Genomic DNA, 20,000 nt, shown 5'->3' with positions numbered 1-20,000 from the left:
AAATTTCTTTAATTAATGCTTCGCAATAACAGAGTTTAGAAAAATCCATACTATAGTTACTGAACTATCGCAGCCCCAGCTTCACTGTTGCACCATGGCGTAGAGTGTTGATTGGATTGTCTGAGACTGGGCTCTAAGCAGCTCTCAGCTGATAAGATAGCTCTCGCATTGCCAGGATACATATATAACTGCAAAAATGCTGATTAAACGATTCTCACTACTTCTCGCTTGCCCGTTTCCCTCAGGGAGATTCTGCTTCTCACCAACTCCCCGAAACCGGACGCACCGGTCATCTTTTTCAAACCGACTTCCACGCTGCTCGATGCCGAATCGCCCTCGCCAACCATCCGGGTGCCACGTGTGTTTGGTGGCAGGATCAACTTCGAAGCCGAACTCGGTGTCATCATTGGACGGCGTGCCGCGAACGTTAGCCCGGACCAGGCGTTGACCTACGTCAGCGGATACTGTCTGGCACTCGATATGACCGGCATGGACTTTATACTAAACGCCCGGCCCAAAGGATTACCGTGGTGTTTGGGAAAAGGTTTCGACACCTCAACACCCGTCAGTCGATTTATCAGCCGCGATGAGCTACCCGATCCAAACGATGTGCGTGTCTGGTGTGATGTGAATGGGGTCCGCAAACAGGATGATACGACCGCCGAGCTCATCTTCCCGATTGCGGACCTCATCTCATACACCTCACGCTTCATGACGCTCGAGGAGAACGATCTACTGCTGACCGGTACACCGGCCGGTGCAGGGCCCGTCCACGCCGGTGATGTCATCGAGTGTGGGCTCGGTACGGATCTCGTACGAATGCGTTGCACGGTGGAAAATGAATGCTGATCACCTCTCCTTGGTTGTGTATCGTTTTGTATTTAAAAAAAAACAGGAATACAGACACTGTTTCTTAATGCTAATTCGGTAAATTCAGTTAGGAGGGGAAACGGGAAGTTAAATCCATTTAGCCTCTTTCTGGTCGGGAGGTACCGAAGCACCACCCGACGAGAGTAGCCTCTGCGTTTCACTGTCCGATTCTTCGCCAACACCATCACCGTTACGTTGTAACGCCGAATCATGCGACTGATTGGACAGCAATAGTGTCCTCATCGGTGAGTCATGGGTGTTACCGGTTGCGGTCGATGATGCGTGCTGCTGGTTTGCTCGTTTCATCACCGCCAACGATCGATGGTGTGGGCTTGTGTGGGACGGTGAGAGTTGCTGCGGCGAGACTGCCACCATCGATTGCCACAGATACGGCAGATGGCAGTTGCGTTCCGTGAACGCAGGATAATACTGCCGATAGCAGATGTACGAGAGAACTACTCCGATGAGTGAACCAACCGTTACATCCTGCCAGTGATGATGATAATCACAGGTCCGACTGATTGCAATCAGCAGCGCAACGAAGGACGGTAAGCCGGCCGCAATAACCCGCACCGATCGGCCACGGCCACGCTCGTTCATGAGGTGCAGCTTACCGATTAGATACCAGGTAAGGAAGCCGAGTCCAACGAAAGCAACTGCAACGGGAAAACAAGATACAGATGGCCATTAGTGGCTGAACAGAACCTTAGCATTGCCACCGTATAGTACACTTACAGGACGAGTGTCCCGAGGGGAAACTTTTGCGTCCATCGGCCAGTGCCCGAAGATCGGTGCCGGTACAGTGAAGGGCCTCATTTACCACACCGTCCGGAAAGCAGCGCCAGAAAAAATCGGGCCTTGGCCGTCCAACCGCCAGCTTGATCGTGTTCGTTATCACCCCATTCAGACCGAGGCCCAGCGTGAATGCCAACACCGTACACCGCAGATCCTGCCGGTCACGCGTTTGCAGGTAGAACAGGGTAAAGACCAGTCCCGGAACACCGAGCACCACGGGCCAGAGCATCGTGAGCGGGACGTAGCTTTCGGTGCGCGGATTCCGATACAGCCACAGCTCTTCCGGTTGTACTTTGCGCACGAACGGTGACTTGAACTCGAGACCACTAAGGAAATGGGAACAATGGAACCGTGGGTTAAGGGGCAGAACGGTAACGTGCAGGCTCCGTCTTATACTTACATGTAGATGCAGGTCAGGGCAATCCGCACGACGGTCTCGAGCGTTAGGTTGAGGTCCGGAGACGCCGTGTTCCACTTTTTCGATACGGTTCCGGCTCCCGAAGCGGTAAAGCTTGGGGCCATCGGTTTACCTACCGCCGTCATACCGTTCCTCTGTTTGTGATGTGTCCTTGCACTTATCCTTACAGTACGCAAAACGCCAGTAGTGGAGGACACGATTCGCTCGCCATCGAGGTGATGTGTAGTGTATGGTCCGATCTCTCGGCTGACGGACCCCACTGGAAGCGAGACAGCTAGGCCACGAGGCATTCCAGTGTGAGAGTAAAAGAGTACACCAGATGTGCTGGCAGGTGGCTGCGTGCGTCACGTTTTGCATCATCCGCGAATCAGCTGATAGAGAGAAAGAGTGGAGGGGGAGAGGACACGCGCGCGCCCTTCGGCCCCATAAGAACGCGAAGCATGGGAACCCAGGGAAAGCAGAAGAAGAAGAAGCGTTTGTAAACGAACATTCATGGCCTACTCCTGCGGCTCCTGCATTGCTTCGGCCTTGCGTTTATTGAGCTTCGCGAACACGTTTAAATAGTTGGCTAGGGTGATGCGTACATTAGCCCGCTCGACGATGGATTCGAGTGAGCGGGCAAACTTATCCCGAGCACTGTTCAGCGTCGGTGGCCGCAGAATACCGAACCAGGCGGCCGGATCGATTCGGTCCTCTTCCGGTTCGATCGGGTGCTTTTCCAGGGAGAGCTGTGGAATCGGCAGCTCTCCTTCGACGTCCTGCAGCTGCTCGACGACGGTGTGGAGCGCCCGGAACGGTTTGTAGTCTTCGGTCGGTAGCTGCACGGAACTGACCGCCGTTGGGCCCTTCGTGAAGCGGGTGTGCGCCAGGTCCACCTTGCCGTCGGTGGTAAGCCGATCGATCTCCACACTTAACTCCAGATCCCGTTCCATCAGCTCCAACGATTTGATCAACAGCTTGTCCATCAACAGGCACAAATCCCCTGCCTCCTGCTGCTCCATGGTGCCTTTCGTCGCAAAGTCCTTTTTCCCGAGCTTGCTTTGATCCTTTTCCGCGAGAAAACAATCGCGGTGACTGTCATGTCAGTGTCATGTGATGTTGACAACTGCACCCGTGTGTCTGTGAGAGTGTGTGGGTGCGTTGCCAAGTCGACATCGGACTGTCAGAAACGGTTTCGCGTGTTTTCCGAGTTCCACGCAGTCGGTAAAGGAAAGAAAAAATTAATTTTCACGGCAACCAAGATGTCGAAGGGTGAAAGCAAGGAGGCCACAATACGGCAGCTCTACACCGAGCTCAACAAATACTGCGGCGCGTCCGAGTACGATAAGGCCCTGAAGACGGCCAACAAGAGTAAGATCGCTTTCCCCCCTCCTCTCCGGGTTTTTCCGAACCATGGCCCTTTTTCGTTTTCTAATTGTACACTATCCGTGACTCCTGTTTCCAGTCCTAACGCACGACGCATCGGAATGGAAGGCGGCCAAGTGCAAGCTCGTCTGTTTGATCCAGCGGAGCAAGTTCGAGGAGGTGCTCCGCTTTCTGGAGCGCCACGGTAGCGCCATCCCCGATACGATCTTCGAGAAGGCGTACGCCGAATATCGTCTGAACCGGGCCGAGCAGGCACTGCGCACGATCCAACAATCGACCGGATCGACCGGCAAACTGTCGGAGTGGGGCTCATCGCTATCGCCCGACCTGCAGGAACTGTTGGCCCAGGTGCTGTATCGGCTCGAGCGGTTCGATGAGTGTTTCGAGCTGTACCGTTCGATTATCAAGAACACGCACGATGATTACGATGATGAGCGGCGCACGAACATGAGTGCGGTTGCGGCGAACCTTGCCATCGTCGGTGACGCCACGAGTGAAACCGCCCACAGTGTAGCTAATCTGCCGGAAGATACGTACGAGCTGGTGTACAATGCGGCTTGCGCCCTAGCCGGTCGGCAGCAGTACGGTGAAGCCGAGCGTAAGCTACGCTCGAGCGAGAAAATGTGCCGCGAATCACTGGAGGAAGATGGTGCAACCGAGGAGGACATTATCGATGAGATTACAATCATCAAGGTGCAGCTGGCGTACTGTCTGCAGATGCAGGGCCGCGTAAAGGAAGCATCGGCCCTGTATGCCGATGCGCTGCGTCACAAGACGAACGATGCAGCGCTGACGGCGGTCGTGAGCAACAATCTGGTCGTGATCAATCGCGATCAGAATGTGTTTGATTCGAAGAAGAAAATGAAAGTGGCGACATCGGAGCAGGCGGAGCAGAAGCTTACTAGCCGTCAGCGGAAGACGATTGCCTTCAACAACTGTCTGCTGGCATACTTTGCCAGTCAACCGACGGAGTGTGCTCTGCTAGCTGCACGGCTAGCTGACGCCCATCCGGATCTCGAGTTCCAGGCACAGCTTGTCCGCGTTGCCCAGCTGGCGAGGGATAAGAAGTATCGCGAGGCAATCGAGTCACTTGAGCAGTACGCGCAACGATTACCACGTGATCGTACGATCGAGCTGCTGCAGGTACGGTTCGCGATCGTTCAGTTGCAGCTGGTGGCGGGCAATCGGAAGGCGGCGATCGAAACACTCGAATCACTCGGTGAAGCCCGGTACCGTCCCGGTGTCGTGTCGGCCCTCGTGACGCTGCACCTCGGTCAGGACAACAAGCAGGCCGCATCGGAGATACTGAAGAGTGCGGTCGATTGGTATAAGCGACAGAAGGGCGGCAGTATCAGTGATACCGATCTGAGTGACATGTGGCGTCAAGCGGCTAGCTTCCATCTGCGCGGTGGTGAACCGGAAACGGCTGCCAAGAGTCTCGAGGAGCTACTGCGCACGCATCCGAATGATGTGAAGCTGCTGGCCCAGCTGGTGATCGCTTACGCGCAGTTCGATCAGAAGCGAGCACAACAGGCCAGCCGCAAGCTGCCGGCACTCGACACACTAACGACCGTGTCCGAGATCGATGCACTCGAGGCCACCAACTGGATGATGATTGCAAAGGCCGTTCGCCGTAAGCAACCTGGTAGCGGCGGTGCAGGAGGATCGGGCCGTGGCGGTGATCAGTCACCTGGTGCCGGAACACCGGGCGCTGAACAACAACAGACGGCCGCCGCCGCCGCCGCCCGCAGCCAGAAGCGCAAGAAGCGCAAGGGCAAACTGCCGAAGAACTACGATCCGGACGCGCAGCCCGATCCGGAACGGTGGTTACCACGCTACGAGCGTACCGGTTACCGGAAGAAGCGCGATCGTCGCGTCAAGGAGATCATCAAGGGCAGCCAAGGAACGGCATCCGGGCAGGCGGATCAATTGTAAGCCAAGCATCGACCCCAAATCAAGTGCAACAGCTTGAATTGACCTTTTCTTCCTTTCCTTCCTTTACAGCGACATGAGCAAGGCGTACAACCAGACGAAACAATCCCCGGCTACCCCCTCGACCGGTGTATCGCAGCAAGAGCAGATGGCAACGGCGGCCGCTGCCACTCGCCAGCTACCACGCAAGAGTCAGCACAAGAAGAAGAAGGGAAAACACTAAACGGGGGCAATCCCCATAACATTATTATATTATTCTGGGCTACGGCTAGAGGTCCTTCTCTAGAACACCGGTTCCGGGTACTCCGGATGAGATCTTTCGATAAACTAATAAACGGATGCGTTCGGCATTTAACGGCAATCGATGGAATCGACATTCCTGGACTAACCTAACGCCAATCTTCTTCCCGTAGATCTGCAAAGAGGAACGTCTCTCGATCGTGTGGTCCAATCTGTGCCCGAGCATCGGCATCGTGCCAATGCCACGCACAATTATCGTCAGTATCGGCATCGGTATTCAGTCGATCCAGCAGTGCAACCAATTCTTCGTCCTCTGCGCTCGTGGGCTCTCCACGATGGTGCGTTGGATCTGCAGTCGCCGATCGATGATTCTCGGCCACACTTAGCAGATGACGGAACCGGGCTTCCACTGTGTCGCTAGTGCTGCTGCTTCCCTCTGAGCGCAAAACGTGGCTAGCGAATAGGATGCCATAGTACACCGTCCCAACAGTGTATCCGGCCACGTCCAGTGCGATGTCGAGGGCACGCGATGAGGGCATTGGTAGACGAGGTACATCCGAACCGAGCAGGTCCACCAGCAAACCGATCGTTTCAAACTGTGGATGCTCCTGGGAACACGTGCGCAACCAGGACTGTTGGGCGCGCTTCAGCAGATTGGTACCAGCGACGGAGCTATCACGACACAGCTGTAAGAACCGGCGATCGTTCAGTAGCACATCACGATACCCGGTGGACACTGCATTGTACTCGGTCACTGTGATCGCTAGCAACTCATCAACGATAATGTGCTGCTCGTCATCGAACACGATCGCCGATGACGATGGTATCCGTTGGGCCACATCGAGCAGAAAGTGGAGCAGAAGCGTGTAACATTCGTGCGCCTCGCCATGACCCTCGATAGCGTTTACGGACCCTACGAGCCAGCGGAACAAATCCTCATCCTTCAGTCGTCCACTCGACCGCAGCTCGTTCAGCTGTTCCGTTTGTTCGCGCTCCAGTGCAACGAGAGCCCGCAGCAGGGCGATCCGGTCATGCGATGGCGCATGCCACCATGCCAACAAAGTTTCGCGCGTAAACTCAAGCCCGCGACCGAACCGGATGGCGTTGATTAGAAGGTCCGCACTTTCCTTAAGCGCTTTCAACCGTCCACCGAGCTCCAGTATGGCCTGTAACAGTTCCAGCAGTGTTGGCGCATCACCGAGCAGTGGGTTCGAGTGGGCCACCTGCAAACACTTGCCAACGGATTCCACCATTTCACCCGCCCGTTCCGCCAACTGTGCAAATAACGATTTCAGCAGCTTTGGATCCACGTTCAGCAGCGTCCGGAACTGGAACCGGTAGCCGAAGATTGTGATTTCGGTGAAATCGTCCGTCACGCTAAACTCGATGCCTTGCATGAGAACGTCGAGAACGAAGGGAAGGACGGTGTCCAGATACGGTTCGATTGCCGCCATTAGCTCCCGGTACTTGAGCTTGATGTTCCGGCAGGTCGTGAGGAAGAACGTTGCGATCCCGCGCAGTTCCAGCTTTGCGATGAGATCCTTGGCGCCCTCCAGCGTGAGGCATTTCCTGTGCGCCAGGCATAGGTTGGCCGCTAGCAGTAGCCACTCGAGTTTGCTCAGGTTGGCGAACCCTGACACGCTGCCGACGATGGAAACCAGTGCATACGTGGCCATCATGCTGGTGTTGGCCACTGATCCGAGGGAGAGTGTGAGAGAGAGAGAAATAGAAAGTGGGGTCATTAAGCGATCGTCTTCTTGATCTCAGTTCCCTTCACTTACCCTGCAAGAACGACTCAGCCGATTGTAGCAGTTTCAATTGATCGACCGTTAGTAGTTGGCGCAAACGTGCCGATTGGCAGGCCACGGTCAGCCCGACACTAGCGAAAGTGATCAGATTGGTGGCTACGGCGGTAGCGCGGAATGCGATCACCGCATTTCGCTCGTGCCGGATGCCATCGACTAGATCCACGATCGAAAAGCCGGTCATCGGTAGCGTAACCAGCACCAGTAGCGGCGCAAAGTCCGATGCAAACGCCATCAACACGACCGCGCCAATGTTACCAACGACGGATAACGTTTTCCACAGTTCACCACGGCGTTTCTTTACCTTCCAGCCACTAACCCGTATCCGGCCGCTGGCATCGTACGATATCAAACCATTCCGGGGACACCAGAGCGTGCAGGGTGGGAACCGGTTGGAACGCACGAACTCAGGGTAACCGGCGTAGCGCCGTCGGGCCAGATCGAGGTAACAGAACTTGGCGTGGTGTGGCCGGGCACACCGTACCCGTATCAGCAGGCTCAGCTCCGGTGTTGCCGGGTGCTCCTTATGTTCCAGCACCAGCGGAAGGAAGCAAAATTCACGGCTCGGCATACGCTTCACGATCGGGAGTAGGTATCGCTTAAAGAGATCCGGGTCGAACAATGGTTCCGTTTCGCAGCACTCTAGTTGGGCCGTTTCAAGCGGCTCACAGCCCAGCATAAAACCGAGCATATTGGCCGCCTGCGTATCACTAGTGGCCACAAAAAACTGGTTCGCAAGCTTGGCCTTCAGCGAACGGCGTAGTTCGAGATGGCGGTGGAGGAACTCGTCCATCTGCACCGCAATCCGCTCCGAGGCCATTTCCCGTCCGGCAGCTCCCGGGTCCACAACGAAACTGTCGTGCAGAAGATAGCGCGCGTTTGCAAAATTAGCTTTCGCCACCCAACCATGACCGGTTATCATGTGGAGCGCTTGTGGTCGTGCAGCATCGCCCCCCGAGTTGCAGAGAACGACGATCGACGCGATCATGACTCATCTCACTGTGTCTTTTATGTTTTCGACCTCAAGACGACGACGACGACGGACCGTTAATCAATGCGATCGTCTATTCTGTGGCTGTGGTGTGCGTGTCTTCAGCTAGCCTCCGCAAAAGAATGGAGTAGAAAGTAAAAGTTAAAAAGGGGAACCCCACGGAATCCCCGGTTCGATTGCTCGGACAGGAGAAGGAACAGACCCAGTCTGCAGTCCAATGAATTGAGCCAGAACTTGTTGCTTGAGCAAGGAATGGTCAGGGGAAGATATCTAATAATATGCGTAGGCAGACATGTAAGGGTATGATTTTGCGAACCATCTCGGCCGCTACGTTCCAGTTTTTCGTATCTCAAAGACTGGTCTGGACGACTTCCTGTCAGCATGCCTACAGTTTTTGACTCATTTGCATTTGATTGTTTTTAATGGCGCTTTCTTTGTTCAAGAGTTATCTTTTGAAACACTATTATTAGGCTAGTCTTCTTTGTCAAACTTGCGCGACTTCTAAGGACCTGCACATGTCATGAGAATTGCGGAGGACGACCAAGTAAAATGTTTTTTGCTAGTTTCCTATGTAACTATGGAAACCACAGTATTGTACTACTGCAAACTACTACAAAAAGGCAAAATTTTGATTGATTCCAAATATTGACTGACCTATGGGAGGACGACGAGTGATGCAGGTTTTTTAGTCAAAGGGTGTAGTAAGGTTGAGGATGAATTTATCTGTTTTTTGCGGCTTCAACCCTCCTCTGCGACCACCGTACACGATGACCATACCCAGCTGATAAAATGTCGCCCAAGACTTGATGCTCTGTGTACAGACTATCGACATGAACTTTGCTTCCCTTATTTTCTAGATAATGGTACACTGGACTTTACTGGAAAGAGGGGACATTGCAACTTAACGTTACAACTCGTTGCCATTTACATAATCTACAGCTTGGTTTTTAATTAGAAATTTTATCGATGACCATATTATCTATTTGAAGGGTTAAATCTAACTAATTTGCTTGGTTCTTCCGTGAAATCAAAACCATACAGGTGCTCGGAATTAGACGCCGAATGCAAGATGTTTCTATCGAACAGTAGAACAACAACACAGTGCAACAAACGCCACCATCCGGTTTTATCACCCACCAAGGTAAACTGATTACGCAGACTGCAACTTGTTATCTGTTTGTTTCCGGTAGCGATTACAAAGCGATAATGATGCGCCACAAGTTCAATTAAGTAACTGATTTAATTGTTTTATTTCGAAATTATCACTTTTTTTGTTCATCAAACCTTCAAACCTTAAAATATGCGTTATCTAGTCGTTCAGCAAATGTTACCAATACAGTTCAAGCAGCCGCAGCTGCAGCATCCTAATTGTTCTGCTCTGTCGCCTGATGCGCGGGCGGTGTAGATTTTGTAGTCCACTTGACGGCCGTTGCCTTCAAGCTGCAAAGATAGATCGAGCCGAGCATATTACCGTGACCGTTGGGGATCAGCTCGAGAATAACTTTCGCTGCGCCACGGTAAAACACAACCATGTAAGCACCATCCGTGTCACGGCGTACCGTGCCATTCTTTTCATCGACCATCAGCTCAGCCTCGCCATTAGCCAGCAGATCAGTGATAGTGGTCAGGATTTGCTGCCGACCGTCAGGATGGCGAAGGGCTGGAACGAAGTGTAACCACAGGGCAGCTCGCTCCGCCGGACCAAACGGTACAATGGGGGCCTGCTTCCGAAAGGATTTTACTGGAATTTCGTCCGGACAGGAGAGCATCGTACGCGCCAGCGCAATCACCTCCTCGTCAGATAGGCTTACGCCCCCTCCGTCGGATGTCGGCTCCGTAATCCGCAGACACTTAAAGCCGACCATCCGATACTTGGACTCGACTTGTACGACCAGCTCGGCGAATCGTGCTCGAAACGTGGCCAGTTGCTCGTCACCGGTCACGGCTGCCGTACCGGTCCAGTTGAGCACCTGGCAGGCGAACAGTGTTCCGTAGTACACCTTGGCAACGGTTGCCTTGCTGTCCAGTGCGTAGTCCAATGCCTGGGGTAAGGTGAGTGGTAGCCGACCATTCCCCACCAGACTGCTCATTTGATCGATTGTTTCAAATTGCGGACTCCGCTGGCAACACGTCCGCATCCAGGCTTGTTGTCCAAGTTCAAACCGTCGTTGGGATTGGTCGGTAGATGCATCACGACACAGCTGTAAGAACCGGCGATCGTTCAGTAGCACATCACGATTCTCGGTGGACACCGTATTGTACTCGGTAGCCGTGATCGCCAGCAACTCGTCAATGACGATGCGCTGCTTGTCATCGAACATGATCGCCAACTTTGGCATACGTTTGGCCACATCCAGGAGGGCTTCAAGGAGGTACGGAATATAAACCTTCGATTCCGCCAACCAACGGAACAACTCCTCATCCTTCAGTCGTCCACTCGACCGCAGCTCGTTCAGCTGTTCCGTTTGATCGCGGTCCATTGCAACGAGAGCCCGCAGTAGGGCGATCCGGTCGTGGGATGGCGCATTCCACCATGCCAGCAGAGTTTCCTTCGTGAGCTTGTGCCCCTTGCCGATCCTTATCGACTCTGCCAGCTTTACTGCTGCGTCCGGCAGTAAGCGTACCATGCTGCACAATTCGATGACCATGTTTATCATGTCCAGCGACAAGCCCGGGCTGCTCAGCAGGTTCTCGGTGGCAAGAGCCTTTTTCGTCAATTTGACCGTCTGCTGCGTGGCCATATATCCAACGCGTAGCTGTTTGAGCAGCTCGAACAGCAGCGATTCGTCGAGGCTGAACAGTTTAGGCACGGGCAGTGTGTGGCCGAAGATCGTGATCGTCGCAAAGTCGTCGTCCATGGTAAACGAAATGTTTTGCTTCAGAGAGTCCATCATGAAACGCATCATGGGTTCCACGAACGGTTCGATCAGGGAGCACAGCCGATCGTAACCAGGTTTCAGGTTCGCGCAGGTGGTTTGGAAGAATCGTACCAACCCTTGGCGATTGCACAGCCGCATCAGGCGCTGCGCTGTGGCGAGGCTTACTAGCTCGCGGAATGCCAGGCACAGGTTCGCCGCCAGCAGCAGCTGCTCCTGGGTGCTTAGCCGATCCCAATCGCTCCGCGATACTAGCAGCATACAGGTGGCTGCTGCCGTCGGTGCCACGAACTTGTTGATATCTGTGTGGTGGAAAATGGCGGGAAGAAAGGGGTAAAGAGAATCTGTTTCGTGACGTGGACCATGGCATGGCACGGCAACGGGAGTAGGACTTACTTGTGACGACCTTTTCGGCCGTTTCCAGGATCTTGAGTTTCTCGGGTGTTAGTAGGCCACGCAGTCTGGCTACCTTGCAGCCCGCGACAAGACCAACCTGGGCGAACGACATCACATTAACGGTCAGCAGTGTCGCACGCTGAACCACGATCGATGTCTTCTCGTGCTTCACACTATCCACGAGATCGTTGATGGCGAATCCGAGCGACGGGATAGTCATGCCAGCGGCCGCAACAGCGAGAGTGACCGGTGCTAGCGGAGTCAGGGTAAGCGCTACGGCACCGAGCGAAGAAATCGTGGCAAGATTTCGCCACACCTGCGAATCCGGTTGGATTGTGCGACAGTCGACCAGTAGTTCCTGCTCGGCGTCGTACTGCACCGTTCCCTGCCGTGGATAGAACAGTCGGCACGCAGGCAGTTTGTTGGAATTCAAAAACTCCTCGAACGATTCGTACCGTCGCAGGAACATATCGATGTAGTCGATCCGCTGCTCATCACTCAACCAAACTCGCACCATCCACGTAAGCTGGGCACCGGCCTTCTCCGTTGCCATCATCATCGGTAGACAGTTGAAGTGGAACGAGCGCATACGGGCCACCACCGGTTGCAGGTGCTTCTTGCAGTCGGCCTCGCGGAACAGCAGCTTTTGGTGGATATTGTCTGCGGTGGCATCCTCGAGCGGTTGCCAGTCGAAGATGAGGCCCAGCAGGTTGGTCACTTCCGTGCCGTTGCGGGCCGGGAAGAAGCGGTTCGCACGTTCCGAACGTTCCTTCGCGTCCAGCACAACATCACGATCCAGTAGGCGCTGCAGCATTTGAGTGAGCAGGGCGGGAACCCCTTTCGGTGCTTCCGTTGCCATTTAGAAAGCCTGCCGAGAGCCTTTCGCGACTCTCGTTACAACCGGGTACAAGGGGATTGCTTATCACTTTCTTAGAATTACTGCTTATCGTTTTCACAGATCCGGAACTGCCGCGCAGGCAGCGTAACACACAAGCCGATAGGACGGCCGTTTGCAGGTGAGGGAGTGGGTGGCTTTATCGACAACACACAGCAGCCCTAGCAACCCTCGGCTAAACAACGATGACGTCACACGGAACGATGAAATCTTACGTTGCTAAGGACGGATACGAAATTTACGGTGCGGATCCGCTAAAATCAGGTGAAACACTGTCCTCACCCGCAACGGCAGCAGCAGCATCGAGTACCAGAAGTGGCATTGGTATGTGTGTTATGCTGCGCATCTGGATTAACGCCGCGAGTGTGCGTCGCTCGGTGGATTTCGCGATTTTCGCACTCGTTTCGCTCGTTTCGATGCCAATCATTTTTAGAAAAGTAAAAAACAAAATACAAATTCACGAAAACAAATCGATTTTGGATGAATCAATATTCATTATTTCAGGAAAGGGGAAGGACGATTCCACGTGGACACACACAAAAAAGAATGGAGGATGAGAAAAGGAAGAAAATGGTTCACAAATGCTTGCACGATTCCGCGTACATGACTAAGGTAGGTTCCGTAACCGGCACATCCTCGAGGGAGGGTGACATCGAATGGCTAAGCCGGGGTAAGGAAAGTCGATAGCAATCCGGACATCCTAGGGTGAGGTGGAATCGGCTGGAATGGCACTAGTTGCCATGGTGCCAACCACCCCGGCAGCAGCAGCAGCGTCATCGTTCTCGTCTCCGACGGTAGCACCGGTGCCCGGTGACTTCTTATCATCCAGTGTCGTGGCCGGTAGCGATGGTGATGGCAACGATGGTGGCCGCCGGCACACGATCAGACCCTTCTCCCAGAGGCTGCGGATGAACTCGAGCCGATCGTCGACGGGTAGGCTGCTAACCGGGATGTACCGGGGGTACATCTTGATCAGCAGCTCCACACCCAGTGCCGTCTCGGAATCGAGCTCGAGGAAGTTGGCCTCGTACTGGTGGTACTCGCGCGAATTGTCCGTGTGATAGTAGATCCGCAGCTTGTCCTCTTCGCTCACCAGCCGCAGAATGTTGCGGCGCAGCAATCGCACCGAAGACGTTTCCTCGATCGGTCGCGCACACTCGACGGTACCGTCCGGTCGGAACTCGTAGTTACCCCGCCCGTACACCGTATCGTCCCACTCGGTAAAATCGACCATCGGTGGCAGCGCATCGTGCTGGAACCGTTTGGCAAGCTGGTCGACTGCTGCATCGATCGCCGCATCCGAGAACAGCCGATCGAACATGGCGCGCAGCCGCACGGTCAGGCGGCGCCGCTCGCTGCTCACCTCGTCCGAGTGCACGATGCCAAAGTGTTGATGCAGATCGAACGGCAACCCGGCACGGAACTGTTGGTCCTCCTCGGCCGCCGTGGCCAGCGCTATCGGTAGCATCTGCTCGAACAGATCCGCCCAGCTGTTCCGCTGGTACACGCTGAGCGTCACGTGCAGCGAGTGTGCCCCCGGTACGGTGGCCGCCTGGTGGATGCAACCACGCGGAAAGTACAGCAGATCACCCGCCTCCAGCACTACGTCGACGATCGGCGAACCGAGCTCATGCTCCGCGATGTTCTCCGAAGAAACCCGGGCCAGCACCTCCTGGCGCCGGCGAGGCGGATACAGTCGCCAGCGCTTCCGGCCCTCGATCTGCAGCACAAACGCTTCGATATCGTCGTAGTGCGGCGCAAACCCTTGACTGTTCGGTGGTGTCAGGTAGAAGTTGGCACCGGTCATACAGTGGAAGTATTCCTGCAGCTTCACGTTCAGCTCGTAGATCGTGCGTAGATAGGTCTGTGGGTTCAGCATGCGCACGCTGCACCCTTCACCATAGTAATGCCACATCTCCGGTGGCAGCACACGACCCTCGGGATTGTGCGTTTCCCGGTGACCGCCAACGTACGACGTGATGTCGATGTTCTTCGTGTACTCGATGTTGTTCGTGCGCAACATCTCATCGATCATGACACGTGACAGGAGACCGGCGTAATAGTGGTGATCGTTACGTTGCACTAGCAACGGCTTCCGCTCCCAGTAGGCCGCCACAAACTCTTCCACACCCATCGGCCCGATCAGCCAGGCGAACGTTTGCCGTCCGATCGTGACACTATCCAGTTCCGCCGGTACTACACCACCTCCACCACTACCAGCACCCCCTACCACCGAGGCATAGTGAATGCGTTGCTTAGGTCCGCTTGCACTGCCACTCGGTCCAGCATCGGAATCGGAGTCTTTCGCGATCTTTGGTTCCTGTTTGATCTGCAGATGCTTCCACGGTGTGAAGCTGGTCGATGGTGGCAACATGAATCGATTCACGATATCCCCCCCTTCTCCTGTACCATTTTTCTCGCCAACGGTCATCGTCGCTGTGCCCATCGGTGACACCATCGGTGCCGGCATCTTCTTGTTGGCCTTTGAGCGATTTCGTTTGGCTGGTTTCTTGCCGGTTTGCGGTGTACCGGGAACCGGTGTGGATGGCGTGGTGCTGCTAGTGCTGGCTGTGATTGTTGGGGCTGTTGTCGTAGCTGACGAGCTATCAGCGGCTGGCATTACTGCACCGGCACCGGCACTGGCACTCTGTTTGGCACTGGCCATCGCTGATTTGGCCTTTTTCTTCTTCGCCGTGGTAGCTGTGGTACTGGCCGCCATCGTGGGTGGTTTGGGCGGATACAGTTTGATGTGAAAGCGCATCTGTTTGGCCGGTTTTTTCTTGCTACTCTTGGCACCCGTTTCGGAGTGCCCTCCCTCGGAAGGATGCTTTTTCTTCTGCTTCTTTGGCGCCGGTGCATCAGGCGAAAGTGAAGTCGCTAATCGCTCACCATCTCCATTCACCACCTAAAAGCAAAACAGGGAAACGGTGAAAAGGTAACCGGTTCGAAAGGAAGACGGTTCTCGCATACCTCCGGGGTGGTGCTGGTGGTTGGCGCGGTTTTGGCTTTCGCGGTCGGCGTTGACGAACGTTGCTGCTGTTGGCTCTCGGTGCTGATCGCAGCAACCACCGGTGTTAGCGCGGGAGACGCGGTCGATTTCTTGCGCTTCGCGGTGGCTTTCTTGTTGGTAGGCGTTTCGGATGTTGCTGCCGTTGTTACCCCGGGGATGACCAGCGGTGTCTCGATAAGAACGAGCGGGGACCTCGTATCCATCGTCGCCATCACTGCAGCGAACGAGGGAAGGAACCTCTTATCGTGACGCCGAAGAAAGTTGACCGGAACACACGCTTTTCGACTAGTTCCTCCAACTATTTACCAAGAAAACGTCGTCGCGTGTTGGCGTAGAGCGGGAAGGGCGACGTTGTTGTGACGTTCCCGTGGCCCCGCGATAGGTCGGGGTGTGAGTGACCACCGCACCACGAAACGCTGAATTGCCGGGAAAGCCGTACGCGATTTTCCGCAACTTCCGGTGCACTATGTGGGCCGCTAATGGATGATAAAGGTGATGGCTGCTGGATCGTAGGGCACAGAGTAGGCTACCGAAGCAAGGCTTGCTGCTAGGTTCGTGGAAAATTGCACAAAAAAACGCACATTTTTTCTCGGGAGGCGAGCCTCCATGCGTGTGAGTGTCGCGCGTGAGTTTCCTGAAACGTCAAAAACGGTCCAGCGGTTGACAGATGGGATTTTACGTAAACAAATCCCGGGAGCCGCAGCGGAACATCCTTGTCGACGACGTAATCTTGCCGGAGAACGGCCATCGGAACGCTGCACCATGTTTCTTACAAACATTCTGCTGAAGAAGGCGAAGAGCAAGTAGGTGGTGTTGTAGTGTAGGTCACGGGTTTCGCAGCTAAAAGTTGCCCATCTTCGGATTTCAGAAACATTCTCGTGCTAATGGAGAGCGCGGTCAGTGGGCATCAGTTTACGGCTATCCGGGAGCGGCTGGCGGACAAGCTGGAAATGTTGCGTTTCGATCCCTACAGTAAGTATACACCATCGATGCAGCGAGCCGCCCACGGGGGTCCTTACGGCGCATATTTCGTTCGTTCTACTTTTAGTCCAAAAAACGTCGCTATACCGGGAGCGGAAACGAGTGCGCAGCCTTAACTGAACCTGATATCGGAAAGGTGAAGAAAATGTAAATAAAATAGTACCGACACAAGTTGTCGATGTCGCGTAGATGACAAAACATAAACGATGCCTTGATTGCGATGGCCAATGGCTAAATCAGTTGACCGAGAAAAGCAGAACGTCCTTGCAGCGTTGCAGTCCCCGAGTTAACTTATCTGGTGCTACACTCGATGAGCCGTGAAGCAGTTCCGATGGAGCACCAACATCCTCTAGTTTACCAGGCAAATTCTTTCGGAAAAAATGTCGATAAGCCGCTCTCCATCTCCATCTGGACACCGCACGACCGTTCTGTCCACCCGGAAGTCACCAGAAAGAAGACGAAGTCGAAGACGCAAAGTAGGCAATGAAAGAATTTCAACCAACATCCAGAGTGTTTTCAAAGATAATTTTCTTATATTTTTTCTTTTAACTGATTACAATTACGCTATTGTTTTGCAGTTCATGCTAAACTCTCAGTGTGTTCTTGATCCAAAGGATATACGGTTCGAAGGGATGCTGGTTCCTTTTTCGGTTCTATTTGGGCGATTTCCATACGGTCTCTCCAACGCCAGAACGTTCAGATCGAAAGAACGAAAAATGAACTGATTGTATTGCTGTGCATGTACTCTGGAGTACGTGTGTACCGATCGTGTTTATGTATGTGAAGGTGATGTTGAAAGTAATGTAACGAACTAGATAAAACATTTATAACATTATGACTAAAACGGGATCCTAGGGTGGCGCACTTTTGAATCCGTATCCGGATGTCCCGATGATCGAAAATCACGCGTGCGCAGGGCTCCAAAAATGCGTCTTCGGTCCAAATGATCGGTACTTTTTCTCCATTCCATTTAGAGCGTCATTTTTACTTAGTTTGTTTCACGTCTTAAGAGGCTTTGGAGGTTTCTGGTGTGTACGGGCGGAGTGCCTATTGTTATGTGTGATCTTGGCACCCGGTACTCTTGCTGCACGCTACGGGGCGCATTTGACTTAATATGATTTTGATCCATTTTGATAATTGTTTGTTCATTTCTCTTTCGGCCTTCCGTTCCACTTACGATACATAATAACATGTTGCCTTAAACGTAACGACTAGATAGTGTTATTGTTTGATGTTGCGTTGTATTGAGACAGGGAAGGAAGGATGGAAAACCGAGCTTAATATAACCTTCAGATACGCTCTTCTTCCTCAAGAGTAGCTGCTAGAACTGGAGGAGAAGGGGGGGGGGGGGGGTTTTTTAAAGATTTGCCTCATTCTACATAAATCTCTTGAGTTCACCATTTCCTTCGCTCCTTCCCCTTTCCATTATATCTCTTTCTCTGGTTGGTTCAAGCCTAAATAATAATAAATCAGTGCGATCTAAGTCCGATGCTAAGTGTATTGAGGAGTAGTGTACACAGCGCGTGGTATGTCTGTAGGGCTGTGCAATGTCGTTGGACACCTCAGGTTGGTATCCTCAGCTCACAAAGCTCGTCTTCCTCGCGATCTTCGGCTCTTGTTTTATTGATGAACCGGTTGAGAGACGCAGGAGGAGACGGGAAGGTCGAGAAGACAAGATCGATCCCTTAGGCCGGTTTCTATTCCCGGCAAGGAACAAAAGTCGTTGACTCGTTGATAGGCACTAGTATGACTCTCATTCGCACAGCGTCCAGTCACTACTTCATCACGCTTCGGTGCGGTGCTGCTACTGCTTCGAGTTTAAACATACAAACACAACTACTACTCGCACTATCCTAGTTCACGAGTGTGTGTGCTCTGTATGTGTGTGATTGTGTGTGTGGACAGGATGGTGCTCTATGTACGGGCAAGCAGCATAGTATGATCGTTCGGCGATCGCTAGTAACCCTTTTTGCGACTATGGATATGTACGCGAAAATGGATGGAAAATGGAGAAACACAAAATCCACCAAAAACCATGCAACATATCCATCATCATCCCCCAACCCACATCCGCCTACATCTGCCTGGCTGCTTGCCTGCCCTGCCCTGCCCTGCCCTGCTATTCGATCTAACATTTTCCTGTTGCAATTTTCAGCTTCAGATTTGAGGGGCAGCATTGATGTGACCACTATGCACGGCGGAACACAGCAGTTCTTTGAATTCATTTATTTGGATCCCAATTTACGTTAACATTTACGATTGTTTGCATTCCTTCCCGCTTCCTTCGGTTTCGGGGTGTAACTAATTAGACTACATTTTTACTGGTTTGCTGTCCGTGAGATGATCCTCACACGCGCGGATCACGGGATCGCTAGGGAGGAGTAGTAGCGGTGACGGGTAACGTGCGCATAATAAAATAGTTCGGAATCATAATTAATCCTGCGGCACATTGCGTGACATTGTGGGTAGGTGTGTGCTTGTTTGTTGAATGTTGTTCTACGCTTGGTGTGGTGTGAATTTTTCATTTTTGATTGCAATTCCTACCGTTCGCTGGGTGAATTCGAATGACTAAAATCATCTGCTCCCATTGAATGCACCCATTTTCTTTGATTTTTGTTTACTCACATGCATTTTACCTTTCTTCTTCGCTCTCATCTCATACTATCATCTCCCGTCGCTACGGGATCTCTATTTACTACTAGTAGTTGTTACTCGTTCTTCGCTTGTTGGGTTATACTGTTTGGACCATCACATTCGCCATTATTGATTTGACTTTGGGAGATTATTTGCTGTCCTTGTAAGTATGTTCAGCGACGTTTAACGACGTGGGGGAAACTAAAACTACCGATAACGTAAGGCAACTAAAGGCTACACAACACCGGTTGAGACTCTGGTCCATAAACCGTACTCTGGGTATTTTATAAATAGATGACGCTACTACGCGTACGCTCCAATTGACATGGTTCATTAAATGAATCAACGGCCACTGGACAGAAAACGGTAACAAAACATAATAATAAAAATAATGCAAATTCAACAAACGACGACCAACTAAAGCCTGACATTGTAAGTCAAACGGAACAACCTAAAAGCTCACTTTAAAACTGATAAAACATTCAAACTTTGCCTTCGTCGAGCGGTGGCATATTTGTATCCATTTCAGTTGTTTTTCCTTTCCTGCTTATCTAATCTGCCTCTAGGGCTCTTTGAATTTGTTCCCGGGCGCGTACACACAGTTTCGACGGACGTTCTGTTTCTGATTACTGCTATCTGCTTCTTTGATTTCCTTCCTCCCCCTTTGCTTTTCTTTCCCTTTCACTTTCTGCGTGCTTCGCTAATTATGTTTCTATGACTACACGGGTCTGCTTGTAAATGATTTCCTCCTTGGATCACTCTGCATTACGCATTGACGGTTCGGCTCAACCC

General features: G+C 52.8%; 9 protein-coding genes across 10 annotated transcripts in view; 3 read left to right on the top strand and 6 right to left on the bottom strand.

The window, feature by feature from the left end:
• LOC126569324 (acylpyruvase FAHD1, mitochondrial) overlaps positions 1-923 on the top strand; it is a 1,304-nt gene extending 381 nt beyond the window's left edge. Inside the window, exon 2 of the mRNA XM_050226320.1 lies at positions 246-923. Coding sequence (XP_050082277.1) covers positions 246-849 — 604 coding nt within the window. The 3' untranslated portion in view covers positions 850-923. The remainder of the gene's footprint in view (positions 1-245) is intronic.
• LOC126569323 (phospholipid phosphatase 5) lies at positions 860-2,399 on the bottom strand. The gene is made up of 3 exons (XM_050226319.1): positions 2,066-2,399; positions 1,606-1,991; positions 860-1,526 (listed from the first exon to the last, which is right to left on the bottom strand). Exons 1-3 carry the CDS (start codon positions 2,371-2,373, stop codon positions 958-960), a joined length of 1,263 nt encoding a protein of 420 aa, XP_050082276.1. The 5' UTR covers positions 2,374-2,399; the 3' UTR covers positions 860-957.
• Positions 2,400-2,558: 159 nt separating this feature from the next.
• On the bottom strand, positions 2,559-3,175 carry LOC126569325 (uncharacterized). Its single transcript, XM_050226321.1, has one exon. It carries the CDS (start codon positions 3,082-3,084, stop codon positions 2,581-2,583), a length of 504 nt encoding a protein of 167 aa, XP_050082278.1. The 5' UTR covers positions 3,085-3,175; the 3' UTR covers positions 2,559-2,580.
• A 58-nt stretch (positions 3,176-3,233) lies between these two features.
• On the top strand, positions 3,234-5,741 carry LOC126569318 (signal recognition particle subunit SRP72). The gene is made up of 3 exons (XM_050226313.1): positions 3,234-3,433; positions 3,528-5,379; positions 5,453-5,741. The coding sequence occupies exons 1-3, from the start codon at positions 3,325-3,327 to the stop codon at positions 5,601-5,603; spliced, it is 2,112 nt and encodes a 703-aa protein (XP_050082270.1). The 5' UTR covers positions 3,234-3,324; the 3' UTR covers positions 5,604-5,741.
• Positions 5,742-5,769: 28 nt separating this feature from the next.
• On the bottom strand, positions 5,770-8,260 carry LOC126572412 (uncharacterized). Its single transcript, XM_050231692.1, has 3 exons — positions 7,402-8,260; positions 5,871-7,313; positions 5,770-5,795 (listed from the first exon to the last, which is right to left on the bottom strand). The coding sequence occupies exons 1-3, from the start codon at positions 8,243-8,245 to the stop codon at positions 5,770-5,772; spliced, it is 2,313 nt and encodes a 770-aa protein (XP_050087649.1). The 5' UTR covers positions 8,246-8,260.
• A 1,382-nt stretch (positions 8,261-9,642) lies between these two features.
• LOC126571491 (uncharacterized) lies at positions 9,643-12,653 on the bottom strand. The gene is made up of 2 exons (XM_050230033.1): positions 11,689-12,653; positions 9,643-11,594 (listed from the first exon to the last, which is right to left on the bottom strand). Exons 1-2 carry the CDS (start codon positions 12,545-12,547, stop codon positions 9,781-9,783), a joined length of 2,673 nt encoding a protein of 890 aa, XP_050085990.1. The 5' UTR covers positions 12,548-12,653; the 3' UTR covers positions 9,643-9,780.
• A 400-nt stretch (positions 12,654-13,053) lies between these two features.
• LOC126571492 (bifunctional lysine-specific demethylase and histidyl-hydroxylase NO66) lies at positions 13,054-16,214 on the bottom strand. The gene is made up of 2 exons (XM_050230034.1): positions 15,554-16,214; positions 13,054-15,488 (listed from the first exon to the last, which is right to left on the bottom strand). Exons 1-2 carry the CDS (start codon positions 15,803-15,805, stop codon positions 13,284-13,286), a joined length of 2,457 nt encoding a protein of 818 aa, XP_050085991.1. The 5' UTR covers positions 15,806-16,214; the 3' UTR covers positions 13,054-13,283.
• Positions 16,215-16,255: 41 nt separating this feature from the next.
• On the top strand, positions 16,256-16,778 carry LOC126571493 (39S ribosomal protein L33, mitochondrial). The gene is made up of 3 exons (XM_050230035.1): positions 16,256-16,396; positions 16,462-16,565; positions 16,642-16,778. The coding sequence occupies exons 1-3, from the start codon at positions 16,356-16,358 to the stop codon at positions 16,692-16,694; spliced, it is 198 nt and encodes a 65-aa protein (XP_050085992.1). The 5' UTR covers positions 16,256-16,355; the 3' UTR covers positions 16,695-16,778.
• A 2,687-nt stretch (positions 16,779-19,465) lies between these two features.
• Positions 19,466-20,000, bottom strand: part of LOC126571490 (1-phosphatidylinositol 4,5-bisphosphate phosphodiesterase) — a 35,452-nt gene continuing 34,917 nt past the window's right edge. For both annotated transcript variants that reach the window (XM_050230032.1, XM_050230031.1), the window contains exon 11: positions 19,466-20,000. This exon is cut by the window's right edge and continues 444 nt beyond it. The gene's annotated coding sequence lies outside the window, so the exon portion shown is untranslated.

This window comes from Anopheles aquasalis, chromosome 2, assembly GCF_943734665.1.
Source record: "Anopheles aquasalis chromosome 2, idAnoAquaMG_Q_19, whole genome shotgun sequence".
NCBI classification, from domain to species: domain Eukaryota; kingdom Metazoa; phylum Arthropoda; class Insecta; order Diptera; family Culicidae; genus Anopheles; species Anopheles aquasalis.
Note: the sequence above shows the minus strand (reverse complement) of the source record. Positions and strands in the feature narration are given on the sequence as shown.

Excerpts from the sequence above, each read along its gene's own strand:
- LOC126569323 (XM_050226319.1), bottom strand. The coding sequence starts at position 2,373 with ATGCCTCGTGGCCTAGCTGTCTCGCTTCCAGTGGGGTCCGTCAGCCGA. Across the intron at positions 1,992-2,065 it reads GCCCTGACCTGCATCTACAT|TGGTCTCGAGTTCAAGTCAC; the intron begins GTAAGTATAAGA and ends CCATTTCCTTAG. Across the intron at positions 1,527-1,605 it reads CCCCTCGGGACACTCGTCCT|TTGCTTTCGTTGGACTCGGC; the intron begins GTAAGTGTACTA and ends TTCCCGTTGCAG.
- LOC126569325 (XM_050226321.1), bottom strand. The coding sequence starts at position 3,084 with ATGGAGCAGCAGGAGGCAGGGGATTTGTGCCTGTTGATGGACAAGCTG.
- LOC126569318 (XM_050226313.1), top strand. The coding sequence starts at position 3,325 with ATGTCGAAGGGTGAAAGCAAGGAGGCCACAATACGGCAGCTCTACACC. Across the intron at positions 3,434-3,527 it reads CCTGAAGACGGCCAACAAGA|TCCTAACGCACGACGCATCG; the intron begins GTAAGATCGCTT and ends TCCTGTTTCCAG. Across the intron at positions 5,380-5,452 it reads TCCGGGCAGGCGGATCAATT|CGACATGAGCAAGGCGTACA; the intron begins GTAAGCCAAGCA and ends CTTCCTTTACAG.
- LOC126572412 (XM_050231692.1), bottom strand. The coding sequence starts at position 8,245 with ATGGCCTCGGAGCGGATTGCGGTGCAGATGGACGAGTTCCTCCACCGC. Across the intron at positions 7,314-7,401 it reads GGCTGAGTCGTTCTTGCAGG|TGGCCAACACCAGCATGATG; the intron begins GTAAGTGAAGGG and ends CCCTCGGATCAG. Across the intron at positions 5,796-5,870 it reads TGCCGATACTGACGATAATT|ATCTACGGGAAGAAGATTGG; the intron begins GTGCGTGGCATT and ends TCCTCTTTGCAG.
- LOC126571491 (XM_050230033.1), bottom strand. The coding sequence starts at position 12,547 with ATGGCAACGGAAGCACCGAAAGGGGTTCCCGCCCTGCTCACTCAAATG. Across the intron at positions 11,595-11,688 it reads GGCCGAAAAGGTCGTCACAA|ATATCAACAAGTTCGTGGCA; the intron begins GTAAGTCCTACT and ends TCCACCACACAG.
- LOC126571492 (XM_050230034.1), bottom strand. The coding sequence starts at position 15,805 with ATGGCGACGATGGATACGAGGTCCCCGCTCGTTCTTATCGAGACACCG. Across the intron at positions 15,489-15,553 it reads CCACCAGCACCACCCCGGAG|GTGGTGAATGGAGATGGTGA; the intron begins GTATGCGAGAAC and ends TTTTGCTTTTAG.
- LOC126571493 (XM_050230035.1), top strand. The coding sequence starts at position 16,356 with ATGTTTCTTACAAACATTCTGCTGAAGAAGGCGAAGAGCAA. Across the intron at positions 16,397-16,461 it reads CTGAAGAAGGCGAAGAGCAA|AAACATTCTCGTGCTAATGG; the intron begins GTAGGTGGTGTT and ends TTCGGATTTCAG. Across the intron at positions 16,566-16,641 it reads GTTGCGTTTCGATCCCTACA|TCCAAAAAACGTCGCTATAC; the intron begins GTAAGTATACAC and ends TTCTACTTTTAG.